Source organism: Agelaius tricolor, unplaced genomic scaffold (assembly GCF_023055355.1).
Source record: "Agelaius tricolor isolate 1412-34295 unplaced genomic scaffold, bAgeTri1.0.p SCAF_3, whole genome shotgun sequence".
Lineage (NCBI taxonomy): Eukaryota > Metazoa > Chordata > Aves > Passeriformes > Icteridae > Agelaius > Agelaius tricolor.
The window spans coordinates 20,563,728-20,581,572 of NW_027269263.1; the positions used below are offsets into that span (position 1 = coordinate 20,563,728).

The 17,845-nt window shown below is 39.9% G+C and overlaps 1 protein-coding gene and 1 long non-coding RNA gene across 29 annotated transcripts in view; one reads left to right on the top strand and one right to left on the bottom strand.

Annotated features, from left to right (window-relative positions):
* Positions 1 to 17,845, top strand: part of TNRC6B (trinucleotide repeat containing adaptor 6B) — a 132,074-nt gene that overhangs the window by 36,311 nt on the left and 77,918 nt on the right. For 3 of the 28 annotated variants that reach the window (XM_071422947.1, XM_071422943.1, XM_071422962.1), the window contains exon 1: positions 14,315 to 14,591. The exons of 22 other annotated variants lie outside the window; for them this stretch is intronic. Coding sequence is in view for 2 of the 6 variants with exons in the window: in XM_071422943.1 (XP_071279044.1) it covers positions 14,587 to 14,591 (5 nt within the window). In the remaining 4 variants the exon portion in view is untranslated. Of the gene's footprint in view, positions 1 to 14,314; positions 14,599 to 17,845 lie in introns of those variants that run through there. 3 more of the 28 variants (XM_071422946.1, XM_071422957.1, XM_071422955.1) reach the window with 3 other exon arrangements.
* On the bottom strand, positions 506 to 13,564 carry LOC139588054 (uncharacterized). Its single transcript, XR_011678551.1, has 3 exons — positions 13,496 to 13,564; positions 3,030 to 3,087; positions 506 to 612 (listed from the first exon to the last, which is right to left on the bottom strand). It is a non-coding gene; the product is annotated as an uncharacterized lncRNA (long non-coding RNA).

Genomic DNA, 17,845 nt, shown 5'->3' on the forward strand with positions numbered 1-17,845 from the left:
GTGTTGGATTTGATATAGCCTTGTGTTTGTTAGGTGTCTTATTTTAAGTCCAAGTGGAAACTAGAATTACTTTGGAGTTGATCTGATTTTTAACTGGAGCTTTTCAAGTGGCTTGAAACATTATCTCTCTTCTTGAAATCTCTGGTTATTAAAGAATGTGAGATTAGTGATAGGTGGTATTTTTAATTTTTAACTAATAAAATTGTGCTCAGGTGGCATCTGGAACCTTGTCATACAGATTCTGCTGTAGGAGTATCATTCTTAATAATATTTTGATTCAAGTCTAAAGGTGCAATTTTAGTAATGCAACAAAGAGTTGAAGGTAGTTGTTTTATGCAACTAATAGTAGCATAATGCCAGCAAAATTCAATTGTGGGTATTGCTCTTAAATTTAAATCAATCACTTGAATATTTCTCGACCCACAGTATCAAATTTTCAGCTAACCAACAAAATTGTCTGCCTTGACAGAGTTTACCTTTTGTCGTAAGAGAAGGAAGAAAAAAATCTGAAGTTACTTCTTTGTATTATTACTTACTTGCAGTGGGGATTAGCTGGACATCAACATACTGGACTGGGTTTTTGAAAGAGAATAGAGAGGAACTCTGGAGCATCTGACAGAGGAGAAGCAGAGAAAGCTGTAGCTGTTTAGCCTTGAGATAAGAAAACTTGGGGAGGATATTATTATCTATGTGTATAGGTATCTGATGAGGAGACTAAGGAAGATGGAACCAAATTCTTCACAATGGGGCCATGTGGAGAGGCCAGAAGCCATTGGCATAAACTGAAATACAGGAAACTCCACTCAAACACAAGGGGAAAAAAAAGTTTCTTTTTTTAATGTTAAACATGATCAGACCTTTAGAAGAGGTTACCCAGAAAAGTTGTGCCTTCATAGCCCTTTAAGTGACTGAAAACTCAGCCAAGCACATCCCTAATTCTACTTCAGCCTGCTGTAGTTAACCATGCTTTGAGCAAAGGCATGGTTATCTCTGATTATCCCAGAGATCCCATCCATCTGCAGTGATTCTGTGATTTGGTGTACCCATGTCTACTGTTGTCCTCCTAGTTGGCTTGAAATAAAATCGGAGTTTGTTAGTGAAAGGTACATTCTAAGTTTGAATGTAGAGTCTCTAATTCAAATGTTCTCTACAGAAATAGCTGATCCACTGAAGATGCTTCCTTCCCTTTCCAGCTGTCCTTAGACTTAGTAGAACTTACTGCCTCTACAGCTATGCAGATGGAATGGTTTTTCTTTGACTGCTTCTAGTTTATTTTTCAGGCAAGTTGGCCATTGTAATTTAATTGCCTTTCATTAGGCAGCCTGATCTGGGTAGCTCTGCACTGACATTACTGAGGAAGTGTTCAGAAGGTACGATTTCAGCATGGGAGTGAACTTGCACCAGAGTTCCAGAGTAGTCTGCCACTGTGACCTCCTAGGAAAGCCCTGCAAATTTCTTACTATTTATCTGCATTTCTATGGGTTCAAAGCTTTACTGGACAATGAAAGAACAGAAATAAAAAGATGCTTCTGAGAGACTTTCAGTGGATGCAATAGTTCGTACCTAGCCCCAGTTTCATGTGAAATTTCCTTTGCTAAAGTATAGCTTCAAAACTGAATATAAGGAGCCAGCATCCATGGATGATTTCTGGCACTTTATGAAACAGATTATTTCCCCAGTTTGACTCAGGGATAAAAACTTGGCATTTTTGCCTTCTAGTATTAAACAAACACACACACAAAAAATGCAAACAAACCCAGCAACAACAAACAACCCTGCTGCAATGTTGTGAGCCTTTTTTCTGCTGTACTGGACAGTTCTTTTGGACATATACTGAAGTTACAGCATTTTAAGATTTTTAATTGAGCTGTAGGTGATACCTGAGAAGTGCTGTCTTCTGATACCAGTCACCTTTATGGGAAGGAATTAGCTGGTTAAACTGTATACAAGGGCTTCAGAAATCTTCAACTGATCTTTTACAATATGGATAGAATTTATTTCAATTTAAACTAATTATGAGGAAGTTACCTATTTAACATCCTTAGTACAAGTGAGAAATAGAATGGCCACAGTCATCTCAGTCCCGTGAAAGATTTGCAGTTTATGTGCAGTGCGTGTGCCATGGTTGTGCAACAGCCAAGTGATTTATGCTAAAAGCTGAACTTCAGAAGAAGTGAGCCTGCTGGGGCTGCTGGAGCAGATCCTGGCCATCTCACACCGTGCTCCTGCTCTGGCTGAGGGCCAGTGACTCCTTGATAAATTGTTACTTCCCAGTTTTTATGTACTCTGTAACCTTCTCCCTTCTTAGCTGTCTGGCAGGGGATATAACTGTATGTTATGCTTAGTCATATAATTTTCTTATGTGGCTAATATGTTTGGTAAGAAACCCATTTCCTTCCTTCCTTCCCAATGAAGAAAGATGTCATTATGTTTAATTACAGGTGAACATTTTGTTAGAGGTATTCTCTCATATTTTCATCCATTACAAAGAGGTTGACCTGAGCTGGCATGCTTAGGTAGTAAATATTATCTCCCCCCACAAAATACTTACATTTTAGATGGCAGCAGCCTGTAGTGCCCTTATCAGTTGTAATAGGGCTTTTACTTTGCTACTGCTGGAGCAAAGATTAAGAGGCAAATGGGATCCAGAAACATCTTTCCAAAACAGTCAAACATCTGTTGATGAGCATGGGGCAGGAAGAAGAATTCTGCTGAAGTCCTTAAATTGAGGTTCTGCTCCTAGCTCTAGCAGCATTAATTAGCAACTCTGCTTGTGCTAATAAATTACCACCTGCTGTCACAACCAGAAATGTATGCACCCTAATGAGTGAAAGGGACTGGGTAATGAAAAACTACTCCTCTTTATAAGATAAATGTAAGTGTTTTACTCTTCCTAACTGGCACATGGAAAGGTCTGTTTGACAGTAGCTGTTCAGACAAAAAGTGAGCCAAGTTCATACTCACATTCAGTAAGACGGTAAGCCAAGCTGCTACTGCTGTTTGAAGTGCCTCAGCTGGCTATTCCTTACCTGCTGTTTTGTAGTAATGGGAGAGAAAATTCTTCAACTGTCTTGGCAATTTGTGCATCTGGAAGTGATTCACATTTTAAGAAAGGTATCAAAACAAGATAATTTCTGTAATTTAGAAAGTGTCATTGGTTAGACCTACTGAATAGGCTTTTCTCTGGCTTGATAGTTTAATATACTGATTCTGAGGCAAGGGTTTTTAATGAAGCCCTCCAAAATTGCAGTAATACCAGGATGAGATTGGAACCACTGAGCATCACAAAATTGTTTAACATTTGGTAATAGTATCTTATTTTTCTTTGACATTTCAGCAGGAAGGTTCAATGTCTTCACAGATTTGTGTGACACTACAGTTAAAAGAAAATAGTAGCTAAATTGGCCTAACCTGGAAACAGGAATTACAGACTCCAAAAGCTGTCTTGTCCCACTACTGTGTCCAAAGAGGGGGGATGGGATGGGATGGAGGGGCCAGTTTAAAGGTTAGAATTAACTTCTGAGTTGTATCAAGCTTCTCAGGTTTATTCGAGAGCTTTTCTGGACAGTCTGTTGCAATATTAATCACCCTCACAGTGAAGAAAATTTCCTAATATTCAGTAAGAATTTATGATCATTGCCTTTCATCTTTGAATGTGTGTATCTGAACGTGGCCCAGTCTTCATTAAAACTTACCCCTGTGTTCACTTATACAGCAGACTAGCTCCTCCCTCCCCCTGGCTTAGTTTTGCTGTGGGCAAACTAAGTGAAATCAAGAAGCCAGTTTACAGGCCAGTCTTTGTTTTCAGCAGCCTGCTATGTCAGGGGCACATGTAAACATCATTGCTTCAATGGCACAAAAGAACCAATCTTACTCTTCTATGGTGTTGCTGAAAACTATAAAATGGCTGCAGTGGTATATCCTGAAGTTGTCTGGTTTGGCTGGTGACAATGATAGACATTGTTATGAACTGCTGCAGAGTTCTTTTGAACGGTTGAAATTCCACATGGTCCCTAGCATAGCTTCTGTTCCTTTGGGATAAAACATTGTTCTTACCAAATGTAAGCAGTTAGCTAAAAGCTTGTGTAACAGGGGATTTGTTTGATGTTTTAAGGACATTCAATATTACAGAAGATATTGAGGCTTGCCTTGAGTGCCATTACACTTTTTAAATTTACTGGCAGTACTGACCTCAGTAGAGGCTGGTTTTTGTCAGAAGATTCATGCTCTGATTTTCAAAGTAGTATCCAAATCCTAATTCAGATTATCAACTTAGTTTTGAGGTACCTAAATTTGCGTATCAACCCAAATTCTGTGAAATGAATGGCAATTTATTATTTCTTGAATTACATTCAAGAATTATGTAAAGGCATAGCTGTCTTTATATTGCTGATTGTTCTCTGTGTGTAGAATAACTAGCCCATTAAAGAAATGTCCCCAAACATTTAAGTCCTCTGCCTGGGATCCTAACAAGTCCCCACAGGGAGATGTGGGATGTCTGTGTTGGCCATGGCAGACCTCTCTGCCACAGGCTGCTGCAGTTCTGTTTGTGTGTCAGACTGGGCTTCAGAGCCAGTGGTAACTCAGGCTTGCTCTGATACTGGCATGTCAGTAGGAGAGTTCTAACTTCTTTCTTTATACCCTTAGAGATTTGATAGGGTATTTAAGGGTGTGAGATCATTAAACTAAAACCAAATGAAAACTGGTCCAGCTAAGGATTAAGGAGTATTTTCATCACCTTCCTACTATACAGATGTTTTTAGTCCATACAGTGGAGTGAGTGACAGGACAAGTTTGCATTTGAAGGCAAGTTTACCTGTGTGTTTAATGGGCCCTGAGGCATAGAGAAAAGAATTGTCCTTTGTTTTGCAATTGAGTAGGTAGAAATGAACAAGACAGGAGCGAAATCTGTATCTGTAGAGGCAGCTGTGTTTTAGCTTGACTTGTAAGTCAAAAAAGTTACAAAAGCTGACTTGCACCCTTACAACGTAGTACTTCTGAACAATATGCGGAATTTATACACAAGCACTTGAAAATGGCAAAAGCTTCATTGTCTTCCAGATTTTACTAGTTCAGTATTATAATTAAATGTTTTGAAGTTTTTGTACTTAAAATTATAAGTATTACCCACAGGAAGACTCTTGTCTGAGTATTCTAAGCAAAGCTATTTTAAAATTAGGCATTTGCTTCTGAAAGTTAGACTTGAAAAGGCTTTCAGTTGTCATTTCATGATTTTTAAGACTCCACATGTCATGTCCTCAGTGATTTTATCTTTTCTTTTTTTCCTTTAAAATCATGAACAAATACAGTCCTTTCATACACCTCAGCTAGCCTACAGCTTCATGTACTGCTGTTTTGCAAGTATTTTCTTAATATGTGGAAAGAAACGGAAGCCAGATGAGCGACCGTTAAGGAAAAAAAAGGAAGTCACACAGAAAATGTCAACTTTGGAAGCAAAGTTCCCACTTGTTATCACAATGTGTTTAGTCTACACCGCTGCTGGAATATTGAGAGAGGAAAATATTTTGGGCATTCTAAGTGTACATTCTAAGCGTGAATGCTTTGGCACTTCTTTGCTGAGGATTTTATGCTGCTCTCTTCCAGATGTCTTGTGGTGAAAAACAGGCTAGTTTGTTTGGGCTCTCCCCACACTCCAAGATCTGCATTTGTCCTGTTAGGAAGGGCACAGAGCCTGCTTCTGAATTTGCAGTCTGATCTGATCAAGAGACTGCTTCACACTTGCCTTAGTGAAAATATATTTCCCTTCTAGATTGCTTGATTTTGTGAGTATGATATACTGCAAAATACCCATAGGGTCATGTATCCTTGATACTTTGATTGTTATCTCTAGTTATTCCAGTTAGTAGTAATTGTGATTGCTAGTGGAATGGAGGATATCCTGATTTGCTGCTGTCTTACAGAGCTTACTGTACTTTAAAGGGGAGAGTATTTGCATACTGATCAAATTCCTAAAATCCCAAAGCCTCTGTATTCCAGACACCACCACCCACTTCTCCACCTACTCCTGTCCTCTAGTCCCTTTCTAGGAATTCCAGGAAAAACTATCTGCTGGACACTCTATTGACATCTGGAGTTCCTTGTCCAAGGAGTTGGGGGCTTTTAGGTCTGTTTGATTAGTGGCTGTTCCTTTGTTCCCTCTCCCAAAGTTGCCAACTTCTCAGGAGGTGCTGGGATAACTGCCCTCCAATATATCATTTATATGGGTGGCTGAACATTGCTCTCTTTTCAGCATTTTGTTGCTATTTAGATGGCAGCTCTTGGATGACACCTACCATGGGAGTCAGTTGACAGACTTAAAGAATAGCAAGCAAAATCATCTAAGGTGTAGTGGTAGACTTGGCAGTGCTGGTTGATGGTTGGACTTGATGGTCTTGAAGGTCTTTTCCAACCTAAATACGATTCTAAAATGGGCTTTTAATAATTTTGAGTCCTGTCTAAATTAGCATTTTGTCTATATTCTTAATGTAAAAATACAGTTTAGATGAATTTCTGTAGTGCCTACACCAAGTTAGTGCCACTAATTTTGATTTGCTAAGGATTTAGTTTTTGGACTGCTAGCACAAGTCAGTGGCATCATAAATGTGTATGAATTACAGTCCTAAAATTTTTTCCCCTTTTTGCATCAAATTTAAGATGCTCACTGCTTTTTTCTCTGCTTCATTCTGTCAAAAAAAAAAAAAAAAATCATCAATTTTTTGGTATTTTTTGTGTGTATACCCACAATGGTTAAATGGTTGACTCTTCCTTTCAAGGAGATGAAGGAAGGAAAGGGGGAAAAAAGCACTACTGCTTTTATGTCATGTAAATGAGTTTGTGATGTCTTTTTGTTTGTGTGGAAAAAATAGGAATTTTGATGACTATGTACTGTGACTTAGGTATACCAGAGGTTAAAGTAGAGACAGGTAAATGGTCACAGTTCTAAGATGCAGATGCCTTGATGAAGTGACCATTATTGGTTAAAGAAAAGGAGGTAAGGAAAAAAAGCAAGCTCTTTATTTCCATGGAAAAGATATTACTTACTTTGTATGACTAAAAATATTGTATTGTGTGGTAAACATGGTATGAATTAAAAACTTGTTTACAGAGATATTTTGCAGGTCTTAAGCTGCATTGCTCCTCTGGCATGCTGTGATCTGGAGAGCCGCTATGATTTCTTTTTCTCCTACCTAAATAGATTGAATTTGCTGGACTCTTTGCCCTAAGTCAAAGCTGTTAATATTTGGGAGTCATACTGGTTTTTGGGTTACTGCATGCATTTGAATATTTGTGACAGTTACAGCTTGTAGAATTTTCTGCCTGGATAGCCAGCTGTTCCTTTCCTGACATTTCAAACTGAAGGACTATACATGAAGGCAAATTACTCAGGGAAGATGTTCAAGTCACTTGGAAAGATCCATTTACAGATTTTTGGAGCACTAAATAGTGCTTTATTAAAAAAAAAGTCAAATTAGGGAAATCCTCTCTTACAGTAATCCACTCAAAATACATTGTTTTCATATTCTGCTTTTACTTTTGGTGTTTTGTTTTGGTCTGGCTTGCTTTTATTATTATTATTTAACTTAGCATATTATGGTTCCTTTAATGAGAACAAAGGAAAATGGGTTGGTGCCAGCTTCAACCAAGATGCCAGAAATTCCTTTGCTCACAAGGTTTCCGGCCCAGTGATTGAACTCCCTATGCTAAAACTAAAGACAAGTTAGAAAAATTTGTAGCAAGATAGTGGGCTATCTCACCAAAAATAAATTTAAAAAAAACTCAAAACAATAAAAACCACTAAGCACAGCACAGCCTCTTTTTAGCTAGGAAAAAAAAAAAAGATTGAACTAGAATAAGACTTCCAGTCCAAAAATCTTCCTTGTCTTTTCTGATATATCCTAAAAGTATTTGTAAGAAATCTGGTTTTAGTGGAGTTTAGGAGCATGTCTAAAGGCACCGTATAAAGAAGGGGTCCTGTTGTGGTAAAGTTCTTGTAGACACGAAAGAAGTTTTTTTTTAAATATTCTATCCTGGTCAGATGAAAAACTTGCTGTTTTTTTTAAAATTTGTAAAGCTCCAAGGCTTAAACAGGGTGAACGAAGGCTTTAATGAATGAAATTACTATTCCTTTTGAAATTTGTAGTAACAGCAATGGTTGATGGAAAGTCAGTTGGATCAGTCATGTAACTGGCATGGCAATTTGCATGCTGTAAATAACAATTAGAAAGCAATATTTGCTGTGTCTGTGGCTAGGATGGCATATTATACCATTTCTGTGAACGTCTGTTTATTTGAAAGATGCATGGAAGTGTTTGAGGCCAGGCTGGATGGGGCTTTGAGCAGTCTGCTCTGGTGGAAGGTGTCCCTGCCCACAGCAGAGGGGTTGGAGCCAGATGATCTTTAAAGGACCCTTCTGAGCAAAACCATATTTGGGATATGAACCAATATGAACATTCTGTGATTCATTTTTCACTCTCATTCATATAATTGCATTAAACAGATAACTGTCTCCCATTTCATTGATATTTTGGCAGTTTATAAGATTTTAGGAACCTGTTAGGATAGGACTATAGCCTTCAAAATCACAATGCTTCTGGGTTGATAATTAGCAGGTTAAAGAAATTCTAAGAATATTAATCTACACAAATTTTGTTGCATGTGATGTTACTGGAAAGTACTTATTTTATGTCTGAGGATATGGATATAAAGACTTGATCAGCATTTAGATGTAGATAATCATGGGCAGGAGATGATCTTGGGGGTCAATTCTTTCAGTTCCTAGAGTAGTTAAGTCTCATGCAATGGCTTTTCATGTTTTTATCTTTCCCAAATAAGTTTGGAGTCTGTTGTCCAGTTCTGGTCAAGTGAGGCAGAGAAGCAAGAAACTATAATACAATTATCCATATATTAAACTTCTGTAGCTTCCTAGAGAAGAGACCAAAATTGATTTCTCCACTAACAGAAGGGTTTCAGGACAAGACAAATAATTATCTGTTCTGCTTATGTCTTCTAACAGCTAATCATGTGTGTGTTTTGGGATTAGCTGCAGTACATGCTAGTTTTTGCCCAGACACTGAAAGAGGCGAAAACAGTTTATGGGAAGAGCTCTGCGTAGAGCTCAATATGCTGGTAGAACCTTGGCATCAAAGGAGAACTGGCTGTGCAGGAAGCTGGGATTAGTGTGGAAAGTAGAGGTGCAGTGATGTGTGACAGAGATTCGTAGGAAATGAGCTTTCAGTTCTGTTGTTCACCCAACAACTTTGTTAAAAGGCAGATTGAAAGCTTTCTCTTTCTGCAGTCTGGAAAGGGCATTTGGGGAATTGAAGAAGTGGAGGCTTAGTGGTAGATTATTTATAGGCTGAACAGCGAGGGAAAGTATTGCAGCAGATTGAGGAAAAATTAGGTGGAAAAACGAGTGTTTGCAAAATTTGGTGAATAAAGTTTTCCTTCTGACTCATTATCTTTTCCTGAGTACTTCATTAATGTATAGGATCAGAACTTGGCTTGGGCTTAAAGTCATGTGTCATTCTTAAACTGAAGTTTTCAGACCTTGTATTCTTTCTTTTGTTCCTGGCAAAATATGAATGAGGTCTGAGCTTAGTATGACTCCAAAGCAGTGTTGCAATACAAGTTTTGAATAATAATAGTAAAAATAATCCCTAAAATGTGTTGATAAGTGCCTTTGTGTAAGGGATGCAAAAGCTTCTGTAACCTTTTCAGAAACCAAACAAGCTTTTCCTTTGTTGGATGCTTTTAGTAATGGTATTTTTCTCTGAAGAAACTATTTACATTATACTTTTGATTACTATCATTAAAAACCATTGCCAGTTTGGTTTTCACAAATTTGCAGCATAAAATATCTCACTATTTACTAAGTGTGGAAGGGTAGGACCCCAAAAACACCCCTAGTTTTCCTTACGGTGAGTGTTTTGTCCTTGAAAATTGTTTGAACACTTGAAAGTTTTGCACTCCTGAAGGCGAGGTCATCACTCTTGCACAATGGCTTAGGTGAAATTGCTGTGAAGACTGAAAAAAAGTATCTTGGTACAGCTAGAATTAGCTATCATCTTCAATTTTCAGAAGTGTTGGGCCTCAGCATCTCTAATTAGAGAAAATAATTTAAAAGTGATCTGAAACATCCAATATCCAGGACTGAGACTGTTTTTAATAGAAAAAATATTGTTTCCCTTGAAATAAACCATATGGTAGTTTTAAGAGCACACAATGAAAAGTTAAGACTTTTAATTCTATTTCTTAATTTATAGGGTTCTCTGCTTGCTTTTTATTATTAGCTATGACACATAGTCCTTGCATACATGTCCCTACCCTGAGTTATGCTTTTAGCCTGATCTCAGGAAAGGCAGGCACTTTTCTGATCCCTTTTAGCTTGAAGAGTTTTGCTTGGTGGGATTGTAATCCCGAGCAGCTGGACTGCTGGGGACTGGCTGGGGAGCTGGTGAGTAATCTGTAATCTGCCTCCAATTATCTTGCATCTCTTGCTGCACCCCACTTCTGGGGTTGGGAGAGGGAGATCTGGAGAAATCAAACTGATGAGCTGCAGTAGGGTAGAGGGCACATAGGCTTCAGTTCACTTTGGCAAGAAAATCTGCCTTTTTTCCCTAATATTTGAGGAGTCAAACTTCAACAGCAGTAGAACGGACAGCTGGTGACAAGGCATTCATGCTATGAGAAACTTGTTAATATTTGAGGTTTCTGCTGAGGAGCTGTGTTAGGAGGAGATTAATTGACTTTTCCACTGTCATAGTATCAGCTATGAAGAACTTTCTGCGGAATAAGTCTCATATTTATTGCCATGGGTGTATAGGCAGTATAAAAAGCTGAGTGGGTGAGGTCCAGTGTTGGGACGATGAGGGTGCAGCCTTCAAAGTAGGACTTTGAGCCCAAACAAAATGCCAGCTCATGAAAGAGGGAGCTTTGCATATGGACTGGGATGAACTCAGATCCTTTTAAATCTGAGTAAAGAGCTACAGGTCAGACAGACTAGGTCTCCTTTTCGACAGCTGGAGGGTGTGGATGCCTCAGTTCCAGTGGACACTGGAGCATGTCTGTGTACATAATATTGAAGCCTGATTGCTTGATTCTTATTGATAGGTCATCAAAAAGAATGAGTTCTTACTAGAACCACAATACAGCTTAATATGAATTGAAAAACCTATTCCTCTCCTGTCTCAGTTGAGATACTAGTGCAGGGAATCCATGATTGTAAGCATCTCTCTTAACGTGCATGTATATGTCTGCTCATACTGGATACTGTCCTCATAGGAGCACTGTGAGGCTTCATTAAAGATTTTAAAGTGCTTTATGATCCTCAGATGGAAGGAGCTTAGAAATGAACTATTTGTAATCAGATAAGTTAGTAGCACATAACAAGGCTATAACCTATTAACATTGGCCATTAACAGCCTGTTGGCATCAGAATAATTAATGGTTAGGTTTTTGAAATGCAATTGCCCTCTGAAAAGGAAGGTGCAGGTTTTGGATATGCTGTGTGTACATTTATGCTCTACTCCACTGTTTTCTGAACTACTCTGATGCATAACAAACAAATAAAACTCAACAAGCTTCCCAAATCAAACAAAAACCTAAAACCTTTTTGTTAGCCATCTTAATCAATATGCCAACAAGAATAGGTAAAGAATTGATGCCTTTGAAATGGTAGTTTAGTGGAAAAAATTTTACTTAAAGATACAGTTATTCAAGATTTACCCATGCTAGCTTCTCTAAATATTTTTGGCTCACTAATAATTTGCTTACTTTCTGATTAAAAAAAGCTTTGTCAATAGAACATTGGCAAGGTGAAATTTTATGGCAATTACTTCAACTTGGATACATAGCAACTCAAGTGAGTTCTTGCTTCTGAAAGTCACCACAGTATTATCATCTCCTTAAAATAAAGGCTTCCAGGACTTCAGAATGGAGAGTTGGCAAACCCTAGTGAAGTTAAGAGGATTTATAGGTCTCAGTAAAACAATTTGGCTTTTGAGAAGAAATAAAATTGTCTGTAGCTTAATGCATACTGTCTTACTCAGTGTGAACATGCATAGAACATGTAGCTGCAGTACTTGATGTATTTTTTCAGGAGGGGATAGCTGTTTCATAGATGTGAATTTACATTTGCTTTTATGAAACTGTGTGAATGGGATGCCTAGCAGTTGGTTTGGATTTTGTCATTAGGAATTTAGAGTGACTGTGGTGTTCTCTTTGGGTTTTGCCACAAATAAGATGTTCCCTGAGTTTTCACCACATTTCCTAAATTGCTATGTTTGGATTAGAGCAGCCACAAAACACTCCAGTTTGCTACATCCAGCAGGGCAATTCTCTGCTCTGGTTTAGGCAGAGCAACCTGAGCAGTTATATCCAGCTGCTTCTATTTCATTAAGTACTCCAGAATGCAACTGACATTAGCTACTGCCAGAGTTTGTTGAGCCTGCAGAGACAGATGGTCACAATGCAGCCTGTAGTCCTGTTGAAGGAATCCTGTCAGTGGCAGAATCCCCGTTTGAGTTTCTGTATTTCTTATTATGAGGGTTGGAGCAAAACACGTCAGAACCAGAGCCACAGTAGCTTTCCATGGCCTCCTGCAGAGGCCAATGACTTATGTTCACTAATAATACACACTAATAATTTTTGTTCTCATTCATAAGATGTGCAGCTTCTGTCCCCCCTCAAATTAATTCCTTTGGAGTGCCCTCACATGGATCTCCAAGTTAGTTTCATTCCATGGTATTGTCATGAATGGGTGATTTAGATGCTTAAAGAATTCCTGTCAAAGGTATTGGCAAAAGCACCATGTCTGTGACAGAGTTCAAGATGTGTTTGGATAAAGCTCTCAGGCACATGGTGTGATTCTTAGGGTGGCCTGTGCAGGGTCAGGAATTGGATTTTTTCCCTCCAGCTCAGAATATTGCTTACTACCTGGATGAAGCATAGCAAAGAAAATCAGATCACGATCAATTTGAAGAAATTCCTGCAGGGACTGGGAACACAAACAAAAAAAAGTAAGAGTGCAAAGGGTAAGGGAGACCCATTAAATCACGAGGTTCAGAGTGGACCCACTTGCCTGACTTAGCCTCACACTTATCAGTAGTTTTATGTTAAAGGATTTAGCAGCACTTAATCTTTGGCTATATAGAACAGAACGATTAAGTAGACGGTAGTGTAAGCACAGCAGCAGTGTAACTGTAGGTCTGAGATGGCAGCATTCATACTTTACTTGCTGTAGTGTATTTTAAGCAATTTGCACGCACCCAGACACAAAGTCTGTACCAAGGTGTACATGTTACAGGTTCTCCTGGTGTTCAGATGTGTTTTGGCTTTTTTACGTTCTACATCGTTGCGGTGCATAACTGTACAGAATTAAAAACTTGTATATTTTAAGGGTTTGATGCTGAGGGTGCTCCTAAGAGCTTCCCGAGCGAGCTGCCAGCTCCCTCCCCAGGCATGGTTCCATTACAAAGTCAGCTCCAGCATCTCCTACCTGTGTTGGGCTGACTCAGGAGCAGCTCTCCTCACACCAGGATCATACCAATGTCACCATATCCTTTTGCTGAGCGGTGTTCTTTACTGTTTCTGCACATTCAGGGTAACATCTGGAAACATCCCGCAGATATTTTTTTTTTTTTTATGTTACAAGATGCTGGGCTTCTCTGTTTCAGCCGCTGTTAGAGCAGTTATCTATGGAAATTGTTGGGAAGAGGCTGTGGAGTGTCTGCCTAATGGCTGAGTTGCAGCCTGAGACTTCAAGCCGGCAGAGACCGAGTTTGCTCTGCTGTCCTGCGGGTGTTCCCGTGTCTGGACCTTGATCTTGGGTTTATTCGTGCGTGTGGTGTGGGCAGTCCGCTTACAGCCTGGATTAACTTTGGTCTGAGCATGAACCTCCGGTCCTTGTGTCAGGAGGGCGTTGTGCTTAAAATGGGGGTTCCTGCAGGCGAGCGCTGGGGTCGGTGTTCCCGGTGCACCGCAGAGCAGCGCGTGTGGCTGGAGGGACTTAACATTCACCATCCGCCGCTTGTCGGCTCCGCAGCCCTAATGTGGAATTAGCATAATTCCTGGGTTTTTTTAGCCGGCTGCTGTTTTTTTAGCCGGTTATAAAGAGCGCAGATCCATCTGGGCCGCCCTCCGTACTCTCGGGGCTCCCCACTATACCCCCCTGGTGCGGGGCTCGGCGGGGGAGGCCGGCCCGGTGCGGGCAGGGCGCTGTCCCTTTAAGGCGGAGGGCGGGGCGGGCCCGGGCGGTGAGTGACAGCGCGCGCGGGGTCACGTGAGCCGCCCGTATTTGAAGGTCACAAAAAAGCTGCTTCCTTTAGAGAGAGCAAGAGGGAGCGAGAGGGAGGGAGCGAGAGGAGAGAGCGAGGGAGCGCAGCCAAAATGGCCGACGGAGCGTCTGCTGGGTTCTGAACGTTTGAAATAAAAAAAAAAAAAAGAGAGAGAGAAAGAAAATTAACAAAAAAGGAAAAAAAAACCTAAACAAAAAAAGCAAAAACACAAAACCATTTTTGGATTTTTTTTTTCATTTCCATTTCTACCTTGTATGCCTCAACTCGCTGGATTTAAGCACTGCTGCACTTTATGAGGTTAGTGGTACGTTTATGTTTTATTGTTTTTACCTATCAGTTGATTTCTTTAAGAGCCTGAGCTGACCGTTTCCATCCGTGGCTTGGCAGAGGTGTCTTTTCTAGCACAAAGACTTGCTTCAGATCTTGTCTGCTTGTACGTGTACGGCACTTTTAGTGGATTTTTTGGGTTTTTTAGAAGGAGCTCTCCGTACAAGTGCGGTGTGGATTTGGAAGATATTTGTAATTTAAAACACCTAGGCAAATTACAGAAGATCGTTTGTATTTTTCGAGCTGGCGAAGTACAAGATAGTGCTGAAAATCTTGTTTTATTTAAATAGAGGCTTTTTAAAGAGACATTTCTTCCCCACAGCACCCGGAGCTCTTAAATCTGCTGCAAAAATTTGCATGTATAAAACCGAGCTCGCATTCTTTCTGCTGCTGGGTCGGAGCGGGGCCGGCCGGGGCCGTGCCTTCCGCGGGCGCAGGGACGGAGGCTCCCGGCGGGGCCGGGGCTCGGCCGGGCCCGGCACTGCCGCCGCGGGGCTCGGCCGGGCTGGCGGCCCGTCCGCCGTGCGCCAGGTACTCAGGAATGTGCGGGATGCTGCCACTGCCGGGCTTCTGTGTTCTACGGGAAGCAAGCGCTCATCTCCACCTTAGCGCAGTCCTTTGCCTACACTTACTTTCTCGCTTCCCCCCCCCCCCCCCAGCCTTCTGTGTTGCTAAAAATTTAAATCCGAGTTATTTTTGCAACTCCCTCCAGAACCAAGCAGAAAATTAAAGGGAAATAGCTGGAGCTTGCTTTTTGAGAACAGGCCCCTCCTCCTGCATTGTAAGAGTGTGATGTAATGCTCCTTTCTGTGGGGTTAAATGAAAAAATTTCTGTGGTGGTGTACATTATATTTCACCCCTTCCTCACAGGCATTGCATTGTGATATTTTTTTGTAGCTGAACATGTAAGCAGCAGATAATTCTGCAAATAATCGTGTGAATGTACTCCACATTGCAGTGTATTAGTGTAATGATTGTGGTTAGCAGATCAACTTTGTAAACCTACAAGATGGCTCGTATTTTATATTTCTTTCTGGCCTTACATGCATACAGTTAAATACAAATGGAGGAGACAGGTTTCAATAAGCTTATTGAAAATGTATCTGGTTGTTGTCCTTATAGACTTGTATATCTTGGGACTTTTTTTTCTGCACTGGCTAGCAAATATTCAAAATTATTCTGCAGTGTGTTGTTTCTCATGGAAATTAGGAGATGGTATCTTTGGAGTTTTCTTTTTTTAGTTTTAAATTAGAGGAAGCTAATAAAAGAGAACTCTGCTCAAATTTTACGTAGTGTTTCTTACTGGTAATTTCGGTCATTAAGCATTTAATAGTTAATACATCTGTTACTTCAGTTAATACATGAAGTAACGCATGCCCTTTGCTTAGGGTTAATGAACTTACTAGATTCCACCCTCATGTTACTGGCAGGTATCTGAGGAAATGCTCTAAAAACGTTCAGTGTCTTTGACATGATGTACCCTGATGGCTTTTGTTACTCAAAACCTTCTTGGGCTCAGTGGAGATCTGGATGTAGCTAAAATATGTTGAATCTACCTGTTGATGGACAAACAATAATTAGACATTAGAACCGTGTTCAAATGCAGTCTAAAGTAGAAGTATTCTCAGATTTGGTGCTTACTGGACAGAAATATCAGTTACTGCAATTTATTTGATAATTGCTGTAGAATGGGATGGCTGAACTGAGGAAGTAAAGAAAACCCAAGTTGTGTCCTGAGGTGGCAGTATTGTAGGATGTAGTCTTCTCAGAATCTGCACTTCAGAACAGTACTTGCCTTTTCTGTGTATTTTTTCCCTTCATGCCTTACTGCCTACATTGCATGCTTGCAGAATGTGTAGATACTTGCACGTATAGCTTGATGGTTAAGGTGGTGGAATACAGGGTGGTTCCCAATAACTGCTACTGCTCCTATCTGCAGAAGCTGTTGTGGGTCAGACAAAAGGCAGCTATCGAGAATAATAGAAATCATTCCAATAAGGAGTCTGTCAAATATTTGAGCAGCTTTGTGAGACTGTAATTGTGAATAGGAAAGATCAATTAAAATAATTCCTGTTACAAATATGCTTTTGACCCATCAGATCTCACTGTGGGGTGTGTTGAATGCTGTGCAGTCTGTGCAACCGTAGGATTTTAAGTGTGAATCTGGGCAATTCACAACGCTGTTTGTATTTGGTGCATTCCTGCAGGACAGCAGGAACAAAACACTTAAATTTGAGACCTGACTTGAGTTGCAATTTCTAGATCAGTTTGAAGCTTACAGAGGCATGGGGGCACGGGAAGTTTTTTTGCTTCGTTCAGTTTGCAGTGACGATGCTGAGTTCAGAAGCTTTATTAAATTTTTCTGTTTGCATTTGCATGTCAATTGTTGTTGGTATCTACAGGAATCACTCCCTTTCCAAAGCAGACTGTTTTAGTAGGTTGAAAGCTACAGTGAAGTCTGTAGTCAGCAGAACCCCTGGAGATTTTTGCACTACATCTAAGAGATTCTTGAGAAATAATTGACAAGAAAAGCCTTATTACCATTGAGCTTCAATATACAGGAGTCTGCAGTTCTAATGGGAAAAAATTCAGGGAAAACAAGTGACTGAAAGATCAGTATGCTTAGTTTCAGTTGCTTTTCTTTTAGCCTCTCTCTCCTGCTGAGAAGGAAGAAAAAGAAACTTTGTTAGATCATGCAGTCATTGCCAGCTGATTTCAGCTGAACTTAACCTTTTTAAGATTTTTGTTTCTTACTTATTAATAGGTGGCTTAGTAGAGGAGAGAGTTTCAAATATATGAGGAAAAAAATCCATAGAAATACAGTATTTCTGGAAGAGAATTTTTGTACAAGTTTCTTAGTACCCCTTTAGAAACTTGTCTTGCATCTTGAAACAGAGTTCTTTAATTCTGGTCATTATGGATCTACATTCCTTTTGGACCAGGGTGGAAGGTGAGACGTTTAATTTACAGTTTATTTTGAACAATATTTCTTGGAAGCTGCACCCTTGGTACTCTCTCCTGCTGGTAGTAGTTCATCACTGAAAAGTTTGAGTGGTTTTTTGCTTTAATTGACGAGGAAACCGTCTACTGCCTTCCTAAGAGCTGTTTCACTTTGTTAAGTATTGGTTTCCTCTTTAAACAGCTCAAGATTTGAGGCAAGAAAATAAGATACATAGGATGTTTTGCTCCAAGGACCTGTATTTCATGTCCTGTCAAGGGAAGCA